The sequence below is a fragment of the Dipodomys merriami genome, unplaced genomic scaffold (genome assembly GCF_024711535.1).
Source record: "Dipodomys merriami isolate MVZ:Mamm:240054 unplaced genomic scaffold, mDipMer1.0.p SCAF_69, whole genome shotgun sequence".
Taxonomy (NCBI): domain Eukaryota; kingdom Metazoa; phylum Chordata; class Mammalia; order Rodentia; family Heteromyidae; genus Dipodomys; species Dipodomys merriami.
Genome location: NW_027206279.1, coordinates 6582300 through 6607090, shown reverse-complemented (window position 1 = coordinate 6607090; position 24791 = coordinate 6582300). Strand labels below are relative to the sequence as shown.

The window sequence follows — 24791 nt, the reverse complement described above, 5'->3', positions numbered from 1 at the left end:
TCACATTCTGGCTTTTTAGTAGTTTTTTTTTTTTTTTTTTGGGGGGGGGGTCTGGTTGTGGGGCCTGAACTCTGGGCCTGGGTGCTGTCCCTCAGCTCTTCAGCTCAAGGCTAGCGCTCTACCACTTGAGCCACAGCGCCACTTCTGGCTTTTTTCTTTTTGCTTATGGGTGCTGAGGAATCGAACCCAGGGCCTCAGGCATGCAAGGCAAGCGCTCTACCACTGAGCCACCTTCCCAGCCCCTTTGGTAGTTATCTGGAAATTAGTCTCTTGGACCTTTCTTTTTTCTTTTTTTTTGTCGGTCATGGGGCTTGAACTCTGGGCCTGGGCGCTGTTCCTCAGCTCTTCAGCTCAAGGCGAGCGCTCTACCACTTGAGCTACAGCGCCACTTCCGGTTTTCTGGTGGTTTATTGGAGATAGGAGTCTCACGGTCTTTCCTGCCGGGGCTGGCTTTGAACCTCGATCCTCAGATCTCAGCCTCCTGAGTAGCTAGGATTACAGGCGTGAGCCACCAGCACCCGGCTTCTCTTGGACCTTTCTGCCCAAGCTCATTTCAAACCATGATCCTCAAATCTCAGGCTCCTGAATAGCTAGGATTATAGAGGTGTGAGCCACTCACACCTGGCTTAATTTGCTAAATCTACAAGTTAATAGGATCATCTAAAATTAGGGTTTTATCTGGAATTATCCACGAGCTGAAACTCTGGATGCTATTTATATTTAGCTACATACAGGGATTACTCTGGCTGTACTTCTATCCTTATTGGTGAACAAAACAGATCCTTCACTCAACTATGGCTAATACTGCCTTTCCCGTTCCACAGGAGAGGCTAAAGAGTGTGACACACCCTTGGCTTTGGGGGAGAGAGAGCTGCACCCAGCAGTGTCAGCAATTCCTTAAAACCCCAACCCAACGCCACACCCACTCAAGGGCATTTCTGGGCATAGAACAATCCTTGCGAAGTATGAACATGCAGAAAGCTAAGCTGTATAGCAGGGATAAGCAGTATGCCATCATCAGGACACACGCTGGGCCAGGAAAAGGCCAACAGGAAAGACCTGCCACCTGCCCTAACCACTAGGCTAGAAAACTGGGAAGTAGAGAACCTCTGATTTTCCCATTCCATGGGGGAAAAAAGACACTTTAAAGGGGGCTTATTTATTGTCACTGCTCCAAATGTACAAAAAAAATTAGAAAATAACCCCCCAACTCACCCCCTGAACATTCTCCCCAACACAAATAATTTTCCCCAAACCACAAACATAAACTGGTCCTGGTATTTCCATAAACAGTGCAGCTAGGAAACAGCTTAGAGAAAATTTAACAGGATTCAGATTACATCCACTGTGTCCCCTCAGCAGTGAGAGGCAATAATCCCCTATGGTTCCCAGTCCTCCCCAATGGTTTTCCCGTCTCTGGTACAAGAGTCCTTTTACAAAGTGGTAATGTTTGGCTGCTCTTTAGAGATCCTCTTGTGCCTTCTTCTTCTTCTTGGGTTTTTCTTCTTGAATTATAGGGGGGTTTGTAGCTTCTCGTTGTAGATAGCTAATAAAATCACTTAATTCACGGCCACCCTAAAAGCAGAAAGATTACTCTGAAATTTTAACTTTTCAAAAAAAAACTTTACATTTTCCCCCCAACCAGTAAAAGCACATTTAACAACCACATATACCCCAAAAGTTGAAACAAATTTCCAGTTAAACAGATGAATTGAAGAACAGGCCATCTATAAATGTCTGTCGGCTTATCTGTGTGTTTACTTTGAGGAAATAGGACAATGTACTTACTTCATATTTCTTTGGACTTAGCTTCTTGTTGGCTGGAGAGAAGTAGATGGTAGGAAAACTGGGGAGAGAAAAATTGTTTACTAAGTACTGATTCCAGAAGTTAATTCTCAGATATATTTTCCCAGTAATTTTTTAGGAATTCTCTTTATGGTTTCCTGACCAGATATAGTATACTGAGTAAAAAAAAAATGGCTTCTTGGGCTGGGAAGGTAGCTCAGTAGTAGAGCACTTGCCTTGTATGCATGAGCCCTGTGTTCCTCAGCACCACATAAGCAAAAAGAAAAAAGCCGGAAGTGGCACTGTGGCTCAAGTGGTAGAGCGCTAGCCTTGAGCTGAAGGACAGCGCCCAGGCCCAGAGTTCAGGCCCACGACCGGACCAAAAAAAAAAAAAAAAAAAAAAAAAAAAAGGCTTCTTGGTGGCTTATAAACCCCAAACCCCATACTGGGGGCTTAAGCTCAGGACTTAGGTGTTATCTCTGAACTCTTTTGCTCAAGGCTAGTAGTGCTCTACCACTTGAGCCAAACCTCCACTTCTGACTTTTTTTGTGTGGTTAATTTGAAACAACAGTCTCTTGGACTTTTTCTGCCCAGGTTGGCTTTGAACCTCAATCCTCAGATCTCAGCCTTCTGAGTAGCTAGGATTACAGGCTTGAGCCTGGCTAATTTCAATCTTTGTTTACAAGCATTATGTCATGCAGTTGTAGTTCCAGATACTTGGGAGGCTGAGGCCAAGAAGTTAATTTCACTAGTTTGAGGATAGCCAGGCCACATAGTGAACCTCCATTTTTCTCAGCCTCCTGAGTAGCTAAGGATTACAGGCAGGAGCCACCCGCACCCAGCTATGAACCTCCATTTTTTTTTAAACTGTATTTTTTTTGTCTTTTCTTTTTTTTTTTGGTACTGGGGATCGAACCCAGGATGTTGCACTTGCTAGGCAAGCGCTTTGCCACTGAGCTACATCCCAGCCCATGAACCTCCATTTTTAAATAAAACAAATGCTTCTTAATTTTACTTACCCTCTGACTTCATATGGAGAAGGCACATCATTGGCTGTAGCATCCATCTTGGCTATAACAATATTTGGGTCTTTGCTGAGCTGTTAATAAAAATATAAGACCTTTTAAAATTTTGAAAAACTTTCAGTGACTTAGGTATTTAGTGAACTCAGTAGTTAAAATATATTTAAATCTTCTCCTAAGTTTATGCCTATAGAAGAAAAATGAGTGTTTACACATCAGGAATACATAGTCACCTTCAAATTTGTTTGTCGTGGTAAGACATTGTAAGAAATTAATTACAAAGACGAAATAACACATGGATCCATATAAAGCCACAACCCAAATTCAGAAGCATATATATGCTCAAATATTCAAATGCTACACAAACACACACACACACAGCTTGACCTCAACCTTTTAATCAGCTGTTTTTTTTTTTGCCAGTCCTGGGGGACTTGAACTCTGGGCCTGGGTTCTGTGCCTAAGCTTCTTTTGCTCAAAGCTAGCACTCTACACTTGAGCCACAGCACCACTTCTGGCTTTTTCCTGCCCAGGGTTGGCTTCAAACCATGATGCTCAGATCTCAGCCTCCTGAGTAGCTAGGATTATAGGCCTGAGCAACCAGCACTAGCTAATCAACTTTCATTGTTCATGGCTGGTGTTCTATCCCTTTAAACACACCTCCACTTCCAGCTTTTTGCTTGCTAATTGGAGATAAGAGTCTGTTGGATTCATCTGCTCAGGCTGGTTTTGAACCTCAACAATCACATCTCAGCTTTCTTTTTTGTTGGTCGTGGGGCCTGAACTCAGCCTGAGCACTGTCCCTTAGCTATTTAGCTCAAGGCTAGTGCTCTACCACTTGAGCCACAGCACCACTTCTGGCCTTTTCTGCTTATGTGGTGCTAAGGAATCAAACCCAGGGCTTTATGCATGCAAGGAAAGCACCCTACCATTGAGCCACCTTCCCAGCCCCCCCACCCTGCCCGTCTTTTTTGTTGTTGTTGGTGGTGGTTGTGGAGCTTGAACTCTGGGCTTGGGTGCTGTCTCTCCAGCTCAGGGGGAGTGCTCTACTACTATGAGGCACAGCGCCATTTTTGGTTTTCTGGTGGTTAATTGGAGATAAGAGACTTTCCTGTCCACAATCCTCAGATCTCAGCTTCCTGAGTAGCTAGGATTATAGGTCTGAGTTACCATTGTCCAGCTGCTCCTAGACATTTTTAATCATAATCTAAATTTAGTCTGAGGAGTGGAAAATTGGGTATTTGAAGCACTGCATAGGCTTTAGACACTAGGGGGCAGTCAAGAGAAAGTGAAGGGGAAAAAATGTAGTACTTAGAAACTAGGACAACAAATTAGCCAAATGCTAAATAATTAGATAAAGTTCCAGCTCAAGTTTTAAGTTTAAAATAGAGTTCTGATTTACCTTCTCTCCCAGTTCTTTATATTTGGGCTCCAGATTCTTACAGTGACCACACCAAGGGGCATAAAATTCAATCAGCACATCTTTATCGTCATTATTTACTATTTCATCAAAATTCTCTGCTACCACTACCTGGAAAACAGAAAATCTTCTCATTATAAGGCAAGATAAAGATAAAGATATTATATATTATCATGGAAAGCAAGTCATGGAAACCCAAATCTCACAGACTGTATTAAAGATGTTGCCATTCCCCACTAACTGACTCATATTAACACATGTCAGTCAAATCATGTCCAGGAAGCCACAAAAAATAAAAGAGGTACCTAATTGTTCCTTAAATTTTCAAAACAATATTACCTTTATTTATTTATTTTTGGTTTGCTTTAGGTTTGAGCACGGGGCTTGGCAGCTGTCCCTGAGCTTTTTCACTCAAGGCTAGCCCTCTACCACTTAAGTCACAGCCCCACTTCCAGTTTTCTGGTGGTTAACTGGAGATAGATAAGAGTCACACAGACTTTTCTGTTTGGACAGGCACTGAACCCCAATCCTTAGGTTTGGGCCTCCTGAGTAAGCTAGGATTACAGGTACTCAGTGACAATATTAATGATTAGCTTTATCCCCAAAGAGTAATCTAGCCCAGATGTAAGTCTCATTAGGAAATCCTATCAGGGTTTTAATATTTGTGCCTCTACTAAACATTTATAAAAGCTGACAATATTTATTTATAAGCCAGGGAGGTGAGGGTTAAAAAGAAAAAGATGGCCGACAAGGTCTTTACTAGAGCAATATTTGGAATAAAAGAAACAAGAACAATGCTGAAAGGCTTGGAGAAGATGTGAGCTGCGCACCTTCACAGGACCATCATTGCTTTCTGGGATAGGCTCAGACTTGAGGTATCTTTTCAGATTGCCATCAAAGTAATCCTGCAGGAATCTCTCAAGAGCCTTGCCATCGCGCCTGCAATTGGTAAGACATAATCAAGTTTGTGAATGTTCACCACCAAGGATTAGCTGCTACATTCCTTCTTGCACTGGCTTTAAACCATGACCCCACAAAGTTTCAGACTCCTGAGTAAGATTACAGGATTAAGCCATTAGCACTCAGTCAAACAAAAGGGCTCATAGCTGGGTACCTGTAATCCTAGTTTAAGTTTGAGGATCCAAGTTTGAAGCCATTCCTGACAGGAAAACTCTGTGAGACTCATCTCCAATTAGCCACCAAAAGCTGGAAGTGGAGCTATGGCTCACATGGTGAAATGCTAGCATTGAACAACAAAACTAAGGAATAGTGCCCAGGCCCTGAGTTCAAGCCCTAAGAATAGCTAAAAAAAAAAGGGGGGGAGGGGATGGAGTGGGGACTCATATGGGGCCAGATGGTCCCCACTACTCCTGTTTTAGAGATTATTTCCCCAATGCCCAGGCAGTTTTCCCAATTCCTGGGTGGTTTTCCAAGAAGAAAAGACATTTGGCAGAGAAGGGAAGGGGTTGGTTTGAAATAATACCAATCTCTAAAGAGGCCATCCATAGTCAGGTGCTCCTGCCCATAATCTTGTAATCCTAGATACTCAGGAGCCTGAGCTTTTAGGATTGTGGTTCCAAGCCAGCCAGAGCAAGAAAGTCTGTGAAACTCTCATCTCTAATAAACTACCAAAAAAGTCAGAAGCAGAGCGATGGCTCAAGTGGTAGTGATGTAGCTTTGAGCAAAAGCAGCTCAGGGACAGTGCCCAGGCCTTGTGTTCAAGCTGCAGTACTAGCAAAAAGAAAAGAAAAAAAGAAAACAAGAAGCCATCCAATCTTCTCTACTTTTTCTGATAAAGCAGAATCATATAAGAATTCCAAGCTGCTATCCTTTTGTTAGTTTGCAGAAATCACGGGCCATGATCATTTCAAAGTACTTTATAACCAAACTAAGGAAGAAAAAAAAAGATAAACAGGCACTGACTAGATCTACCTTTTGGTTCCAATGTTCTTTACAAATTCTCACTAGTGTAAAAGATCTTAAATAATTTCCACAGAGCGAACACCTAAACCCATGTTAAATAGTAACTCACGAGAATTCCTCCTGCATGACAAACTTCTCTCCTTTAGCAGTTCTGATGGCAACAACAGGAATCTCTCCAGTAGTGCTTTCCAAGCCAAAATCAGACAGTTCATGGCTGAAGGCTTTACGGCTGGCTACAGCAAAGTTGAGCTTGTGGCCGGCATCCAGGAATTTCTTTGCCACCATCATCACTCTGTGAGCAACAAGAGATAGAATGAATGAAGCCCTGGGTTCCATTCCTTAGTACCACAAAAACAGAAAAAGCCAGAAGTGGTGCTGTGGTTCAAGTGGTAGAGTGCTAACCTTGAGCAAAAGCAGCTCAGGGACAGTGCCCAGGCTCTGAGCTCAAGCCCCAGGACTGGCAAAAACAAACAAAAAACTCCAAACAACAGCAACACACAAAAAAAACAAGAAGCAGATGGCTAGAACACAAAAATTAAGTCTATAGTCCTCTAGACTAGGTCCTACATCTTGCTGCCCTCTTCGTTTGCGCTCATGTTCCTTGGTACAGACATGGGATCATGGTATACACAAGCTTACTCAAATTCATTGCCACATTGTTGGTACCTAATGAAATGGTTCATTCCCACCTAATCTTGCCATATTATATAACTGTAAAGTCTACTGCTGGTAGAACAACTGGACTGGAAAAAGAATTTATAAGGGTAAAATGCACTGGAATCTCAATGTTCAAGGGACATGATGCTTTAACTGAATTTCACATCTGCTTCTTTTAGTTGGAGCCACTGTGTCACAAAGGAACTCTTATGGAAGATATGCCCAACTAGAAATTTCTAATTCCAGAAATAGTGTACTTGGTCTCACAGTGTCACCAGTTTTTGGAGTGATATTCCCCATTCTTATCACTTTTACATTACACATGGCAGAAACAAGGTAAGGAGAAGGAACTGTTTCTGGGTAAATTTGTTAAAAAATTACCTGTTTCTCCAGTAGTTAGAACCTTTAGCATTCTTTTCATAGTCTACATCATAGTAAGCCATTAGTAAGTCCTTGCCTTGTATCAAATCTTTATTATCTTCTGTCATGTGAGGGCAGATACCAAAACTGAAATGAAATAATCCGTTATTAACTTTGGCAATTTACAGCTAAATAATGCAATGATCAAAAGGTAACACAGCACTTACAGAGGAAAGAAGTTTTCAATATCCTATTAATCAAGATGCATTCTACCCACAAATTGATATGAAGTACAGTAATCCCTTTGTATAACTACTTAAAAGATAATGAAAATATAATTTAAAAAAAGAAGCAGGCTTTCAACATTTAGGTCTCATAGGGCACTATATCTTACAGGACTATGGAAGAGTTCTAGGACCCACCAATTATTGGTTTAATGTATATTAAAAATTGCTATTTTTAATTCTTTCAATAGGCTTTACGCCAAATCATGGCTCAGCTTAATAACTGAGCTAAATAATATAAAACAAAAAACTCTCAGACAAAATATAAAGAATACTCACATGTTTTCCTGGATAAACTTTTTAATCTTTCCACTAGTCATTTTCTGTTCGGTATATGCCACAGTTTTATCTTCAAACTTGTTAGTAAGATGTGAAGGACGAAATAAGGTGATACCCCTTAAAAAGAAAAACAGTCTCACTAGACAGATAACAAAGAAATTAATTGTCTACTATCTCTCATTTAGAACAGTGATGGTTGGGCATGTGGCTTGGTGGTAAGAGTACTTGACTAGCGTGCATGAAACCCTGGGTTCAAGTCCTCAGTACCTAATAAACAGAAAAAGCCCTAAGAGGCACTGTGGCTCAAGTGGTAAGAGTGCTAGCCTTGAGCAAAAAGCTCAGGGACAGAGCCAAGGCCCTGAGTTCAAGCCTCTGGAGTTGCAAAAACAAACAAACAAACAAACAAAAACAAACCCAAAACAAAAAACAAAAACAGGGACATGAGCCAGGTGCTAGGTGCTGGTGGCTCATGCATATAATCCTAGTTAGGTAGAAGCTGAGATCTGAGGATCCATGATCAAAGCCAGCCAAGCAGTTAACTCGAGGGAATTTTTATTTCCAATTAATCACCAAAAAGCCAGAAGTGGAGCGGTGGCTAAAGTTTTAAGGTGCCAGCCTTCAGTATAAAAAGCTCAGAGAAGGGGCTGGGAAGTTGGCTCAGTGGTAGAGCGCTTGCCTTGCATGCCTGAGGCCCTGGGTTCGATTCCTCAGCACCACATAAGCAAAAAGAAAAAAGCCGGAAGTGGTGCTGTGGCTCAAGTGGTAGAGCGCTAGCCTTGAGCTGAAGAGCTGAGGGACAGCGCCCAGGCCCAGAGTTCAGGCCCCACGACCGGACCAAAAAAAAAAAAAAAAAGCTCAGAGAAGCCGGTACCAGTGGCTCATGCCTATAATCCTAGCAACTCAGGAGGCTGAGATCTGAGGATCAAGATTCAAAGCCAGCCCAGGCAAAAAAGTCTGTGGGTGTCTTATCTCCAATAAACCACCAGAAAAGCCGGGCGCTGGTGGCTCACGCCTGTAATCCTAGCTACTCAGGAGGCTGAGATCTGAAGATCGCGGTTCAAAGCCAGCCCGGGCAGGAGAGACCGTGAGACTCCTATCTCCAATAAACCACCAGAAAACCAGAAGTGGCGCTGTAGCTCAAGTGGTAGAGCGCTCGCCTTGAGCTGAAGAGCTGAGGGACAGCACCCAGGCCCAGAGTTCAAGTCCCATGACCGACCAAAAAAAAAAAAAAAAAAAAACCACCAGAAAATCAGAAGTGGCACAGTGACTCAAGTAAGTGGTAGAGAGCTTGCTTTGAGCTGAAGGACAGTGCCCAGGCCCAGAGTTCAAGCCCCACAACTGACCCCCTCCCCCCCCCAAAAAAAAGGCTTAGAGACGAGTGCAGGCCCTAAATTCAAGCCGTAGGTCTGGGCAGACATGCACACACAGTTAAGAGCAAATAACTTGTTTTCCAAATCTTGAAAAGCAGTAACAGAAAGCTTATTACACTAAAGCCCATATATATGATAACATAAAGCAAAACTTGCTCATACTGGAGGATCTCGTGCCCTTGAAAATCTTATACAAAGGTAAAAAGTCTGAATTTTACTGCAAACACAATAGGGAACTATTCACTGGACAGACTTACTGGGGAAAAAACAGTGATTTACATTTCTCGAGATCGCATTCTATAAAAACTCATCCACCCCGCTCCCCAAAAAAATAGTGTCTCACTAGGCTAGGCTTAACTTGTAATCTTCCTGTTTTAGCCTGAGTGCTAGAATTATAGGCATGCATTATCATTACAAGGCTCACTTGTAAGTCTCTTTCCCCTATGAAACTTCCTTTGAATAGTATGTTTTTCTTTTACATTAAAATTTAGTTTTTATCTTTAATACACCTACATTTACATTTTTGCATGGATTTGATTAGACACGGTCTCTCCACTTGATACCTTCACAGGCAACAATACTTTCTAGCACTCAGTTTAAGGCTTAGCCAGAACTCGGTATGTTTTGGAAACAAAAGGCATAAAAGCCAGTTCACACAGCAGCAGATCTTTACACGGGCATTCCACTGAGGCACTTACTCTCCATTATCATCATACTGCTTCACCAGAGATTCAATATTGGTGTGTGCAAACCGGAAGTTATCTCTCAAATTGCTGGCTGTTTTTAAGAATTCAGAGTGTGCTTCACTGAATAAATCACTGAAAAAACCTATATAGAAAAAATGACAAAGAATAAGCAGTATGATCTGAGATTTTCTTTCATTTTTCAAAGCTTTCATTATATTATGGGTAAGCAGTGATAGATACAAAAACTGGATTTCCTTTTCTACAACTTCTTTGGAAATTTATAATACTTATAATACACCTTTTTCCACAGTCTAAAGAAACATTTTGCCGGGTGCTGGTGGCTCACACCTCTAATCCTAGCTATTCAGGAGGCTGAAATCTGAGGCTCACCGTTCAAAGCCATCCAGGACAGAACAGGGCAGGAAAGTCCGTGAAACTTTTATCTCCAATAAACCACTAGAAAACCAGAAGTGGCGCTGTGGCTCAAGCAGTAGAGTGCTCACCTTGAGCTAAAGAGTGCAGGGACAAAGGCTGGGAAGGTGGCTCAGTGGTAGAGTGCTTGCCTTGCATGCCTGAGGCCCTGGGTTCAATTCCTCAGCACTACATAAGCAAAAAAAGCCGGAAATGGCACTGTGGCTCAAGTGGTAGAGCGCTAGCCTTGAGCTGAAGAGCTGAGGGACAGCGCCCAAGCCCAGAGTTCAGGCCCCATGACCGGACCCCCCCCAAAAAAAAAGAGCGCAGGGACAGCACCCAAGCCCAGAGTTCAATCCCCAAGACCAAAAAAAAAAAAAAAAACCCAAAAGGGCTGGAAAGATGGCTCAGTGGTAGAGTGCTTGCCTTGCATGCATGAGGCCCTGGGTTCCATTCCTCAGCACCACATAAGCAGAAAAAAGCCGGAAGTGGCACTGTGGCTCAAGTGGTAGAGCACTAGCCTTGAGCTGAAGAGCTGAGGGACAGTGCCCAGGCCCAGAGTTCAGGCCCCAAGACTGACAAAAAAAAAAAAAAGTGGTAGAAGAGGGTGTGACGGTACACATCTAGAACCCCAGACACATCCTATTCTAGGCCTTTAAAGTTAAAACTTTTACTTCTCTAAGAACATAGCCCACTCAAAATGCCATTCTTGAGAAAATAATGCTGACCCAATTCTGTCAGTTGTCTTTTAAACCAGATCAAGGTTTCCTAATGCTTTATCTTTGTGGTTTCTTAGACATGAAGTTTTTTGTTGTTTTTTTTTTTTTTTTGGTCAGTCGTGGGGCTTGAACTCTGGGCTTGGGCGCTGTCCCTCAGCTCTTCAGCTCAAGGTGAGCGCCCTACAGTTTCAGCCACAGCGCCACTTCTGGTTTTCTAGTGGTTTATAGGAGCTAAGAGTCTCATGGACTTTCCTGCCCGGGCTGGCTTTGAACTATGATCCTCAGATCTCAGCCTCCTGAGTAGTTAGGATTACAAGCGTGAGCCACCAGGTTACAAGCATGAGCCACCAGCTCCCCGGCTGAAGTTTTGTTTTTAAATAAGCAAAGTGGTAACTTTGTGGCAAAATTAAATATTTGCTACTTACCCACCACAGAGGCATCTTTATCACTGATGAACTTCTTAAATTCTTCCTCAGTCCTGAGAGGAACTGACGCTGGTCCTGCCTGCTTCTTCAGGTGGCTGACAATTCCATCTTAGAAGATATAAATTACAGCATACAATTTATCATTCCTTTTGTTGTTGTTTTTGGTTGTAAATCTTGAACTCAGGGCCTGGGCACTGTCACTGAGCTCTTTTGCTCAAAGCTAGCACTCTACCACTTTGAGTCATAGTGCCACTCCTGGTTTTCTGGTAATTAATTGGAGAAGAGTCTCTTGAACTTTCCTGTCTAGTCAGGAATTGACTCTCAATCCTCAAGTCTTAACTTCCTGAGTAGCTAGGATTACAGGTATATGAGCCACCAGCACTCAGCCAGTTTATCATTCCTAAAGACTATTTACATGATTCAAAATTCAAAGAACACAAGGGTATGCAATTACAATTTCTTCCTATCTTTATCCCTTATTTCCTTCCTGAAGGAATTTTGGTTTCTTGAATATCTTTCCAAACTTCTTTTGTTGTTGGTGTCATTTTTTAGTCCTGGGGCTTGAACTCAGGGTCTGGGCACTGGCCCTGTACTTCTTTTGCTCAACGCTAGCACTCTACCATTTGAGCCACAGCATTACTTCTGGCCTTTTCTGTTTATGTGGTACTGAGGAATCCAAGCCAGAGCTTCATGCATGCTAGGCAATCACTCTACCACTAAGCCACAATCCCAGCCCCTGTCTTTCCAAACTTCTTACACATGTACACAAAAGGACATATTTTCTTTTTTTTCTGTCTTCAAAATAGCAGCATATAGCCGGACGCCAGTGACTCACGCCTGTAATCCTAGCTACTCAAGAGGCTGAGATATGAGGATTGTAGTTCAAAAGCCAGCCTAGGCAGGAAAGTCTGTGAGACTCTTATCTCCAATAAACCACTCAGAAAACCAGAAGTGAAGCTGTGGCTCAAGTGGTAGAGAGCACTAGCATAGAGCTGAAGAGCCCCATGACCCACAAAAATAAATTAAATTAAAAAAATTAAAATGTACTGAGGTCTGAATTTAGATTCTCATGATCAGGCTTTTCAGTGTTCTTTCTACACTCGAGCCATCGTCACCATTCCTTTTTTTTTTCTTTTTTCCAGTCCTGGGACTGGCTACTGTCCCTGAACTTTGGTGCTAAAGGCTGGCATCCTATCACTTGAGCCACAGTGCCACTTCTTTTTCTGAGTAACTTATTGGAGATAGAGTTTCAGGGGCTGGGCACCAGTAGCTCATGCCTGTAATCCTAGCTACTTAGGAGGCTGAGATCTGAGGATTGTAGTTCAAAGCCAGCCTAGTCAGGAAAGTGAGACTCATATCTCCAATAAACCACTTAGAAAACCAGAAGTGATGCTATGGCTCAAGTTGTATAGGACTAGCATAGAGCTGAGGGACAGCACCTAGGCTCAGAGTTCAAGCCGCATGATAGACCAAAAAAAAAAAAAAAAGAAAAAAGAAAAAAAAATGTTGTTCTTGGGCTGGGAATGTGGCTTAGTGGTAGAGTGCTTGCCTAGCATGCAAGAAGCCCTGGGTTCAATTCCTCAGGGGGAGAGTGCAGGTGTAGTCTTAGCGATGGGAGGGCAGGGATGGTAAGGGGAAAACAAAGGAAGAGGCAACAATGCTTGATGAGAAATGTACTCATTACCTTGCTCATGTACTATATTTTCATAATAAAAAAACTTATCAAAAAAAAAAGAGGGCTGGGAAGGTGGCTCAGTGGTAGAGCGCTTGCCTTGCATGCCTGAGGCCCTGGGTTCGATTCCTCAGCACCACATAAGCAAAAAGAAAAAAGCCGGAAGTGGCACTGTGGCTCAAGTGGTAGAGCACTAGCCTTGAGCTGAAGAGCTGAGGGACAGCGCCCAGGCCCAGAGTTCAGGCCCCACAACCAGACCAAAAAAAAAAAAAAAAAAAAAAGAAAGCTCAAGGACAATGCTCAGGCCCTGAGTTTAAGCCCCAGGGCTGGCAAAAAAAAAAAAAAAAAAAAAAAAGATTGACACTTTAATACTTGAGCCACTTTTGTGGTGTTTAATTGGCGTCTCACAGACTTTCTTGCTCAGTCTGGCTTCCAACCTCAATTCTTGGGCCTCAGCCTCCCAAGTACCTAGGATTACACATGTGAGCTACTGACATTCAGCCTGATTTATCATTATCAAGTATCTGGCACATAGAAGGTATTCAGTAAACTTGAGATGAAGAAATACCTAAGCTTCTATCCATTTCAAAGTATTTTCTGTATTACTTACATAACCTATTCATGTATAAAGATTTGTTAGCAACCAAACTGACCTCTTAGGAGGAATTTTTTTTAAACACTGTAAGTATTTTATGTAGAAAAACACATTTTCATGTTTCTACTATAAGAAAACAAAGTACTTAATTACTTGAGGAGGACAATCACAATCCAGGTCAGCCCAGACATAACATGAGACCCTATCTAAACAACAAGAAACAGAAAAGCCTAGGACACATGGCTCAAATGGTAGAGCATCTACCTAGCAAGGTCAAGGCCCTGAGTTCAAACCCCAGTACTGCCCAGCCACCCTCCACCAACAAAATTCAACATAGACAGCTGGAGGCCAGATTAGGCTAAATAGTAAAACTGCATCAAAATGGAAATGGAGGGGCTGGGAAGGTGGCCCAGTGGTAGAGTGCTTGCCTTGCATGCATGAGGCCCTGGGTTCGATTCCTCAGCACCGCATAAGCAAAAAGCCAGAAGTGGCACTGTGGCTCAAGTGGTAGAGCGCTAGCCTTGAGCTGAAGAGCTGAGGGACAGCGCCCAGGCCCAGAGTTCAGGCCCCACAACCGGACCCAAAAAAAAAAAAAAAAATGGAAATGGAAAAAAAATAAATTCGGTTTGCAGGATATAATCCAGGATCCTTACCAGCAGTCCGAGGCCCGTCATAAGCACCTGCTTCTTCACCATCTCTGAATATCTTCAAAGTTGGATATCCACTGACTCCATACTTATTACAGGTGTTCGTGTTGGCAGTGCAGTCAACCTACAGATTGAAGGCCCATAGAAATTACTGTTATCAAAATCCCTGTTGCAAGTTTTTTCTATAGTCCTCAAATAACTGCCTCAGAATTAAAGTTCAAAGCCAGTCCGGGTAGGAAAGTCTGTGAGATTCTTATCTCCAATAAACCACCAGAAAACAAAACCAGAAGTGGCGTTGTGGTTCAAGTGGTAGAACGCTTACCTTGAGCTGAAGAGCACAAGGACAACGCCCAAACCCAGAGTTCAAGCCCCATGACCAAAAAAAAAAAAAAAAAAAAAAAAAGCAGAGTACAACCTTCAGCTGAAGAGCTGAGGGACAGAGCTCTTATAGCTACTCTTTAGAATACTTAATATCCTTTGGCTGAGTGGCTCTGTACTCACCTTTGCTAATGGGACTATTCCTTTTAATCTGGTGGCTGCAGCTTCATATTCAGGAGCAAGCCTCTTGCAGTGTCCACACCTATATAAAGAGAAAGCCAAATCCTTAGGTTGACTAACCCTACAAATCTGCTAATGTTGTCTCTAGGAAAAAAGTCTCAAATTCAGTTATCTTCCATGCCCCCATTCATCCTCCTTTTTGTTTGTGCTGGTCCGAGGGCTTGAACTAAGGGTCTCAGCACTGTTCTTGCTCAAGGCTAGTACTCTACTACTAGGAACCATAGCTCCACTTCCAGCTTTTTTGGTAGTTAACTGGAGATAAGTCTTACGGACTTTCCTGCCCAGGCTGGTTTTGAATTGTGACCCTTACATCTCAGCTAGGATAAGTAGCTAGGGTTACTGGCATGATCCACTGGTGCCTGGGTTTCCACTTTTTTTTTTTTTGCAGGGGAGGTATCAGTTGTGGGGCTTGAACTCTGGTCTGGGCACTGTTCCTGAGCTCTTTTGCTCAAGACTAGAGCTCTACCACTTTGAGCCACAGCACCGCTCTGGTAGTCTAGTGGTTAACTGGAGATAAGTCCCTTGGACTTTACTGCCTGGGTTGGCTCTGAACCATGATCATCAGATCTCAGCCTCCTGAGTAGCTAGGATTACAAGTGTGAGCCACCAGTGGGTGGCTTTCCACCTTTTTTTGACCTAAGGTCTGGCCTCAAACTTGTAATCCTCCTGTCTCAGCCTCTTAAACGTTAGGCTTACAGGTGTACAACATCAAGCCCATCTCCCATCTCTCAGTCCTGTTAGATTTTTAAGATAGGACTGAAGTTGTCCAGGCTGGCTTTGAACATGCAAAACTTGAAACTGCCTCAGCCTCCTGTGTAACTGGGATTGTAGGCATGCATTACACCTGAGTCATACTTCCATTGGACTATACTTCCAAAAGGAAGAACATAACTTTAACAATATCATTATTGATAGTCAGGCACTGGTGGTTCGTGCCTGTAATCCTGGCTTATCAAGACGCTGAGATCCGAGGATCACAGTTCAAAGCCAGCCCAGGCAGGAAAGTCTGTGAGACGCTTATCTCCAATAAACCACTAGAAAACTGGAAGTGGCGCTATGGCTCAAGTGACAGAGTGCTCTCCTTGAGCTGAAGAATGCAGGGACAGCACCCAAGCCCAGAGTTCAAGCCCCACAACCAACAAAACAAAAACAAAAAACAGTATCATTATTGCTAAGTAAACCGGAGCTCTCAGAACATAAAAGTATATTCCACATTAATGAGGGAAAGGGCTCATGTCTTTTTGAACAATTAGTAAGGCTAAAACGAAGAATAAAATATCAGGGCTGGGAGTGTGGCTTAGTGGTAGAGGGCTCGCCTAACATGCATGAAGCCCTGGGTTCGATTTCTCAGTACCACATAAACAGAAAAAGCCAAAAGTGGCACTGTGGCTCAAGTGGCAGAGTGCTGGCCTTGAGCAAAAGCAGCTCAGGGCCAGTGCCTAGGCCCTGAGTTCAAGCCCTAGGACTGGCAAAAAATAAAAATAATCAGTAATTCTGGTAACATTTCCCAAAGATGCATTTTTCCTTAAAAAAATCAAGACCTAATGTAGTAGTTCCTAGAATTATCTGATTGAGGGAGTATGTAGCTTGGTAGTAGAAAGCTTGTCTACCATGTGAAAGGACATGAATTCCCAACACTACCAGAATAAAAAAAGATTACAGTCCAGGCAGGCCTGAGCATAAAGTGAGACCCTAACTAAAACCAATCAATGGGATGGAGATGTAGCTGAAATAATAAGAGACTTTGCCTTGCAAGTACAAGGCCCTTAGTTTAATCCTCAGGATTGCTAAAAACAAGAAAAACATATCAATATCAAGTGATTTTTTCTCCAATTTTTCAATATGGATCTATGGGCAGAAGTCCTAGTTGAGGAAGTAGTGGAATGAAATGTACTCTAGCAGCTTACTGACGGCCTTTTTTCCCCCAAACTGAGTTCAACACAGTTGATACAGTTAAGATCAAAGTCTGATTTTTATAGTCACCTGGCCAAAAGAACTAATTAAAAACATAAACAAGAATACTATTCCCAGAGGGCCAACAGAAGCACCTGCTCCAATACCCAGAAAGTCCAAACAGTCCCACAGGTGCACTGTACATGCAGCTGGGGGTGTAAAATATTCTCTTATCAAAGCACAGTTAGCATCAGCTGCACATCCTCTTTTCAAAAGCCAATGAATCGCAAAGGGATCACTCTGAGAAGCTTGAGGAGTACTGTAACCTCTCTACAGACAAACAGAAAAGACAAAGAAGAAGAAAAATAAGGAAGAAATATGAGCTGATAGATTTCACAGTCAGTAGTCTCAACTTATCCTATCAAGTCATGAATGGTTAGTAACTTGGAAATAGTTTAAGACAAGAACTATAAAAGGGCCTGGAAGGTGGCTCAGTGGTAGAGTGCTTGCCTTGCATGCATGAGGCCCTAGGTTCAATTCCTCAGCACCACATTTAAAAAACAAAACAAAACAAAACAAACAAAAACAGAAGTGGCACTGTAGCTCAAGTGGTAGAGTGCTAGCCTTGAGCTAAAGAGCTGAGGGACAGCGCCCAGGCCCAGAGTTCAGGCCCCATGACTGACAAAAAAAACCTGTAAGATTTATTATAGGCTCTTTAGTCTTCAGGAGTCTTATTTAAAAATTACCAGAGTTTGACAAAGGAACACAGGCAGGGAAAAAAGCCTAATACCACACAATGCAGGGTCATGTATATATTTATGAAAATGATAATGGACCAATGTCAAAACAGAAATTCAAGATGGATGGGGAAGAGGTTCAAAAAAGGTTTCAGATCTACTGGGTTTTGTTTTGTTTTTACGGTTGTGGGGCCTGAATGCAGAACTTGGGCACTGTCTCTGATCTCTTTTTGCTCAAGGCTAGTGTTCTACCACTTTGAGCCACATGGGGACTTTTCTGCCCAGGCTGGTTTCAAACTGTGATCCTCATATCTCAGCCTCCTGACTAGCTGGGAATAGAGGCATGAGCCACCAATACCTTATTAGTCTCATACTGTGATGTTCCCAATTACCTAGCTGGGATTACAGATGTGACCACACCTGGCTTGTTTGTTGGGATGGGGTCTTGCTAAATTTTTTTTGCCAGGAGATCTCCAATTGTGGTCCTCTTGAAAACTTATAGGCATGAGTTTCATAGCAGTGAGAGGTTAGACTGGGCCCTTAATTAGGTTCAGGTTCAGAAAGAAAAAGGTAAGGTATTTTGGATATAGAAAATATTTAATAGATGCCTTTAGAGATGTAAGAAAGCTTTTGTTTTCAGGGATAAATGCACACATATGTGCATTATGACTACACCAGACAGTAATTTATAGGAAAGGAAAAAGCAGCAGCAGCAAGAACAAAGCCTCATAGGAGATTATTTACCATGGGCAGATAATGAAAAACTGGACCAGTGTGGCAGAAATGAGAATAAACAAAAGAGAGATTTCTGCTGACATTTTTACCATCTTTAGACAGGATCTCATGTCAAGCCTTGACTTATGATGTCCCTGCCTCAGCCTCAAAGGTACTAGAATTACAGGGGTGCTCTTTGTTAATTTGTGGTAACCGTTAAGGCTATGTATAAAATTTGTCAGCTCTATAAGCACATTAAAAATATTCATGATGCCACCAGGTGCAGGTGGCTCACTCCTGTAATCCTAGCTACTCACAAGGCTGAGACCTGAGGATTGTGGTTCCAAGCCAGCCCAGGCAGTAAAGTCCATGAGACTCTTATCTCCAATTAACCACCAGAAAAGGCTGTGGCTCAAAGTGGTACAACACTAGCCTTGAGCAGAAAAAGATCAGGAACAACACCTAGGCCCTGAGTTCAAGCCCCAGACTGGCACCAAAAAAAGCCAGAAAGCCGGGCGCTGATGGCTCACAACTGTAATCCTAGCTACTCAGGAGGCTGAGATCTGAGGATCTCGGTTCAAAGCCAGCCTGGGCAGGAGAGACGGTGAGACTCCTATCTCCAATAAACCACCAGAAAACCGAAAGTGGCGCTGTAGCTCAAGTGGTAGAGCGCTCACCTTGAGCTGAAGAGCTGAGGGACAGCACCCAGGCCCAGAGTTCAAGCCCCAGGACCGACCAAAAAAAAAAAAAAAATACATATATATATATATATATATTTCATTTTATACTATGCAAAAACTTTTTTTTCTTGTTAGTACTAGGGTTTGAAAGCAGGGTCTCACACTTGGTAGGCTGATGCTTTTTGCTTTAGGCTATTTTTCAGACAGGGTCTTATAGAGTTGCCTAGGGCTGGCCTTAATCCTCCTACCAACATTTTCCACAAAGCTGGGATTACAGGCATGGTGTTAAGATGGAATCACTCAAGCCAGGTACAGGTGGCTTACTTGCCTGTAATCCTAGTCAGGAGGCTGAGATCTGAAGATTGTGATTTGAAGCCAGCCCAGGCAATAAAGTCCTTGAGACTATTATCTCCAATTAACCACTAGAAAATGGAAGGTAGTTCAAGTGGCAGAGCATTAGCCTTGAGCACAAAAGCTTAGGAATGGGTTGGGAATGTGGGTTAGTGGTAAAGTGCTTGCCTAGCATGCATGAAGCCCTGGGTTTGAATCCTGGGCACCACATAAGCAGAAAAAGTCGGAAGTGGCACTGTGGCTCAGGTGGTAGAGTGCTAGCCTTGAGCTGAAGGACAGCACCCAGGCCCAGAGTTCAAGCCCCATGACCAACCGAAAAAAAAAGTTTCACGTACTTTCCCTGCCCAGGCTGACTTCAAACCAGGATCCTCAGATCTCAGCCTCCTGAGTAGTTGGGATTATAGGTGTGTGCCACCAGTGCCTGGCTTTTTTTGGTGACCTTTCTGCTTCAGTCAGCCTCACAAGTACACAGCCCCTAGTCTTTTTTTTTTCTCCTCTTTTCCTGTTGTTTTTTTTTGTGTGTACTGGGGCTTGAAGTCAAGAGCCTCACACTATCACCAGGCTTTTTTGCTCACATTTAGCATTTTATCACTTGAGCCACACACCCCAATCCTGGCATTTTGCTGGTTAACTGGAGATGAGTCTTGTGGACTTTTCTGCCCAACCTGCCTTTGAAACATAATCATCTGGGTCTTAGCCTATTGAGCAGCTAGGACTATACTATATGTATGGACAACCAGATCCTGGCTTCACACTCTTTTTCTATCCTTTAGAAACACTGTATTAAATATTACTTATAGCCGGGCACCAGCTATAACTTATTTATATAACTTTTCCCTCACTCCGGCATTCTACCACTTGAGCTACAGCTCCACATCTGGCTTTCTGTTGGTTAACTGGAGATGAGTCTCACATAGGGACTGGGAAGGTGGCTCAGTGGTAGACGCTTGCCTTGCATGCATGAGGCCCTGGGTTCGATTCCTCAGCACCACATAAGCAGGAAAAAAAAAAACCAGAAGTGGTGCTATGGCTCAAGTAGTAGCATGCTAGCCTTGAGCTGAAGAGCTGAGGGACAGCACCCAGGCCAGAGTTCAGGCCTCACGACTGGACCCCCCCAAAAAAAAAAGTCTCACATAGGCTGGAAATGTGGCTTAGTGGTAGAGTGTTTGCCTAGCATGCATGAAGCTCCGGGTTTGATTCCTCAGTACCAGAAACACAGAAAAAGCCAGAAGTAGTATTATGGGTCAAGTGGTAGAGTGCTAGCCTTGAGCAAAAGAAGCTCAGGGTCAATGCCTAGATACATAGTTCAAGCCTCAGGACTGGCCAAAAAGAAAAAAGCAAAGTCTTTTCTTTCTAGGCTGGCTTCAAACCACACCCCTCAGATCTCAGCCTCCTGAAAAGTCAAATTTTATTACACTGTCAGCACACTGCTGAGAATGTGACTCACTGTAGAGCCTAAGGCCAACATTGCTTCAATCCCCAGTACTATAGAGATGAAATCTTAAAATCTTCTAGAAGTTATCACAAAAATTTAAGTCTTTCGTGCCACTTCCAGCTTTTACTGTTCATATGGTGCTGAGGAATTGAACCCAGAGCCTCATGCATGCAAAGCAAGCACTCTACCACCTTCCTAGCCCCCAAAATTTAAGTCTTGAAATTTAATTCCCCAGAGAAATTAACAAAAATCCTATCTTTCTAAATATATAATTAACTTCATAAGATAGTACACTACAAAGAAATCTTAAATGTATTAAAAGTAGGAGCTAGGAACTTGTGGCTCATGCCTGTAATCCTAGCTACCAGTGAGACAAATCCAAAGATCCAGGTTTGAAACCAGTCCAGGCAGAAAAGTCATGACTCTCTTACCTCCAACTAATCAGCAGGAAGTGGAGGTGTGGCTCAAGTGATGGCTTACAAGCTTTGAGTCACAAAGCCAGAGCAGCATGAGGCCTGGAGTTCAAGTTCAAGTATTAGCACCAAAGACCCAAAAAATAAATAAATACATAAATAAATAAATAAAAATACAGGGGGATAAAACCTTAAGAAGAGAAAAAGAATGTGCACAGAACAAAATAAGCCAATTTGAATTTAAAGATTCTTGAACTGTTCCTGACAAGAATAGTATGCCTAATCTGTGCAAAACAGCAGTTGAAAAACATTTCCCAGCTGACATGTTAATAAAAGCAGTTCAATGTATAGAAATTAAACACCTTATCAACAGGAGACTTCCTAAACTTCAGATTGGTCATTCTGAAAACTGATATTTCTTGCTGGAATTACAGAGGATGGCCTTATCTTCTAACCACCAGAAAGGAGACACCACAGCAGAAATCTACCCAATTCTTGGAACAGTTTAATGCATGACGGAATATGTAGGACAGCATGGGGGCCAATTTAAAGTAGATAAGACCATCTGGATTTGGTGGTGCAAGCCTGAGGATCACAAATTTGAGCCTGGTCTGGGCAAAAAAAAAAAAAAAAAAAATGTAGAAAAGAATGCCCTTAAGACAGGTGCTGGTAGCTAGTACCTGTCATCTAGCTACTCAGGAGACTGAGATCTGAGGATCCTGGTTCGCAGCCAGCTGGGTGGGAAAGCCTGTGAGACTCTTACCTACAATTATCCACAAGTACGGTCTTGAGCAAAAAGGAGTAAGGACAGTGCCCAGACCCTGAGTTCAAGCCCTAGTATTAGGGACAAGTACAGGTATACACACACATAAGCCTTAGTTGTTTCTCCCTGCCTTCTTCCAGTGCTGGGAATTAAACTCGGGGTCTTGCACATCCTTAACCCTAATTCTGCTTTAAGCCAAGTCTAACAGAACACATTTCTCCAGCAATTCCTTTTTTTTTTTTTTTGCTGGTGCTGGGCCTTGAACTCCCAACCCTGCATACTCTCCCTAAACTCCTTTTGCTCAAGGCTAGAGCTCTACCACTTGAGCTACAGAGCCACTTCTGGCTTTTTCTGTAACTAACTGGAGATAAGTCTCACAGACTTTAGTGTCCAGGCTGGCTTTGAACTGCAATCCTCAGGTCTCAGCCTCCTGACTTGCTACAATTACAGGCATGAGCCATCAGCACCAGGCTAGCAATTCCTCTTTAAAGTGCTGTTCGTTTGGCTTTTTTTTTGATCCGGTCATGGGGCCTGAATTCTGGGCCTGGGCGCTGTCCCTCAGCTCTTCAGCTCAAGGCTAGTGCTCTACCACTTGAGCCACAGCGCCACTTCCGGCTTTTTTCTTATGTGGTGCTGAGGAATCGAACCCAGGGCCTCAGCCATGCAAGGCAAGTGCTCTACCACTGAGCCACCTTCCCAGCCCTCCTCTTTAAACTGCTGTATGACCCCTTTTAGTCCAAGAAGTCCTAGTCATTGTCTCCCCCTCATGTAACAGTATAGTTACGTAACTGGAAAGACTTTCTAAGCAAGAATATGAGTTTCTGAGATGTAGGGAGACTATATAATGTGTAACCAATACTGCCAGTTAGCCACAGCAATGCCAGGACACAAAATCTGTTAAAACCTGACCTGCTGCCTTTTGCATATCCTTCTGATTCAGGTAGTCCTTCCTAGGAGTTTTTGGGTATGACCCTGGACAAATCAGATGGGCTAGAAGAGTGAAGCCCAGAGTCAAAAATAAGACTTAAAGACACTTTTTTTTTTTTTTTTGGGGGGGGGGTAGGTCATGAGGCCTGAACTCTGAGCCTGGGCTGTCCCTCAGCTCTTCAGCTTACGGCTAGCACTCTACCACTAGAGCCACACCACAGTGCCACTTCCGGCTTTTTCTGCTTAAATGGTGCTGAGGAATCACACCCAGGGCCTAATGCATGCAAGGCAAGCACTCTACCACTGAGCCACCTTCCCAGCCCTGACACTTGAAAGGAAAAAATTCAGTACTGCAATTATCATGATCTACTGACCTATTCCAAGTGTTAAAATAATTAAGTGTACTGTAGGAATAGTTTGGACATTATCATAACCACTCAGGCTGGCAGGGCCAGAAATCCTATTTGTCATGCCTTGTAAAGAAAACAGATTTCTATTCTGAAGTAGTTCTGCTCTCTAAGGAGCTCACATTTTGTTAGGTTAGGATACTCAAAAGTGAAGTTATTTCTCTCAACATTGTTTACTTGTTTGTGGGGTGGGGGAATGAAGAGTCATTTTCTGGTCATTTTCATGAACTATGACAATCAGGGCAGACTCTGATGGAATGATTCTTTTTTTTGGGGGGGGGGGGGTTTCCGGTTGTGGGGCCTGAACTCTGGGTCTGAGCGCTGTCCCTCAGGTCTTCAGCTCAAGGCTAGCGCTCTACCACTTGAGCCACAGCACCACTTCCGGCTTTTTTCTTTTTTGCCTATGTGGTGCTGAGTTTTCGAACCCAGGGCCTCAGGCATGCAAGGCAAGCGCTCTACCACTGAGCCACCTTCCCAGCCCCCTGATGGAATGATTTCTAAGGCACCCAACGTTTTGGTTTGTGACAGAGGCCTCTCCAGGTTTAATGAGGCACTACCCATGGACAATAACAATAATAATAATTGCCTGCATCAAGAAAAAGCACTCATGACCATTCTGCAGCTGAGTGACCTTGGCTTGAAACCAACAGGCAGTGGGGGCGTGGGGTGAAAGGGGGTGGTGGTGGTGGTGGAGGGAGTCAGGACGAAAGGAAATACCCTGAGCGTTCCCAGGACCTCCACACGCTTGAGGGTTACATTCTCTTTCCTATTAAGGCTTTCGGATAGCAGGCCGGGATCGAGTACACTGAGTCACCTGAAGAACTGAGTAAGATAATACATCGCCGGGAGCCGGGTGGGGTGGGGTGGGGGCCGAGATGGTGAAACCCTCAGCAAATAGGAAGTGCCTGGTGAATAGGATGCGGCCTGGTGGGAGAGGAGCCCCGAGGTTTCCCTTCCTGAGTGGGTGGCGCACCCCCCCCCGCGGCCCCGCACCTCCGGATCCCCAGGGATGGGGGATGAGGTGGGGAGGACAGACCCGTTGGAATAGTGTGGAGGGCTCTGGCGCGGCGTAGGCCCAACCGTTCGCACGCCCGGCCCGGGGGACCCCAGCAGACTCTTCCCTCCCCGGGCCCAGGCCTGGAGCGGCGACCTCACCATGGGGCGAAGAACTCGACGAGCATGAGGCCCGCGGAGCCCGTGTCCGAGACGCGACTCTCGAAGTTGTCGTCGGTGAGTTCCAGCACGTCAGAGGCAGCGGCGTGGCGGGCCTCGGCGAGAAGCAGCGCCACGACCGAGAACAGCGCTAGATGACGGAGGCGCATGGCGGCCAGGCGACCGGGGGGGGGGGGGGGAAGAACCGGGACCGGGGATGGGAAACGGCCGGGGGAGGGGAGGTCGGGGAAGAAAAAGAAATAAAAATAATAAAAAAATGAAATGAAAACGAAGGCTCCGGCGAAGGGAGGGGGGGGGTAAGGAGGGATCGACGAAGGTCGGGCCGACGACCACGAACTCGCTGCCTCGCGCTCCCGCGTCTGGCCCAGGCGGACCTGCAGCCGGACGTCCCAACCCCCTAAACCCGGCTCCGGCCGCAGTGTGGCAGCCGCTGATTGGCTGCGTCGCGACTACGTCAGGAGGCGGGACCAGTGGGTAACTGCCGA

At 44.0% G+C, this 24791-nt stretch overlaps 1 protein-coding gene across 1 annotated transcript; it reads right to left on the bottom strand.

Annotated features, from left to right (window-relative positions):
• Positions 1–1140: 1140 nt before the first annotated feature.
• Positions 1141–24690, bottom strand: Pdia3 (protein disulfide isomerase family A member 3). The gene is made up of 13 exons (XM_070005974.1): positions 24289–24690; positions 14757–14835; positions 14262–14379; positions 11342–11449; positions 9799–9928; positions 7731–7847; positions 7189–7314; positions 6260–6442; positions 5058–5166; positions 4210–4338; positions 2805–2884; positions 1789–1846; positions 1141–1575 (listed from the first exon to the last, which is right to left on the bottom strand). The coding sequence occupies exons 1-13, from the start codon at positions 24453–24455 to the stop codon at positions 1462–1464; spliced, it is 1518 nt and encodes a 505-aa protein (XP_069862075.1). The 5' UTR covers positions 24456–24690; the 3' UTR covers positions 1141–1461.
• Between the last annotated feature and the right edge of the window lie 101 nt (positions 24691–24791).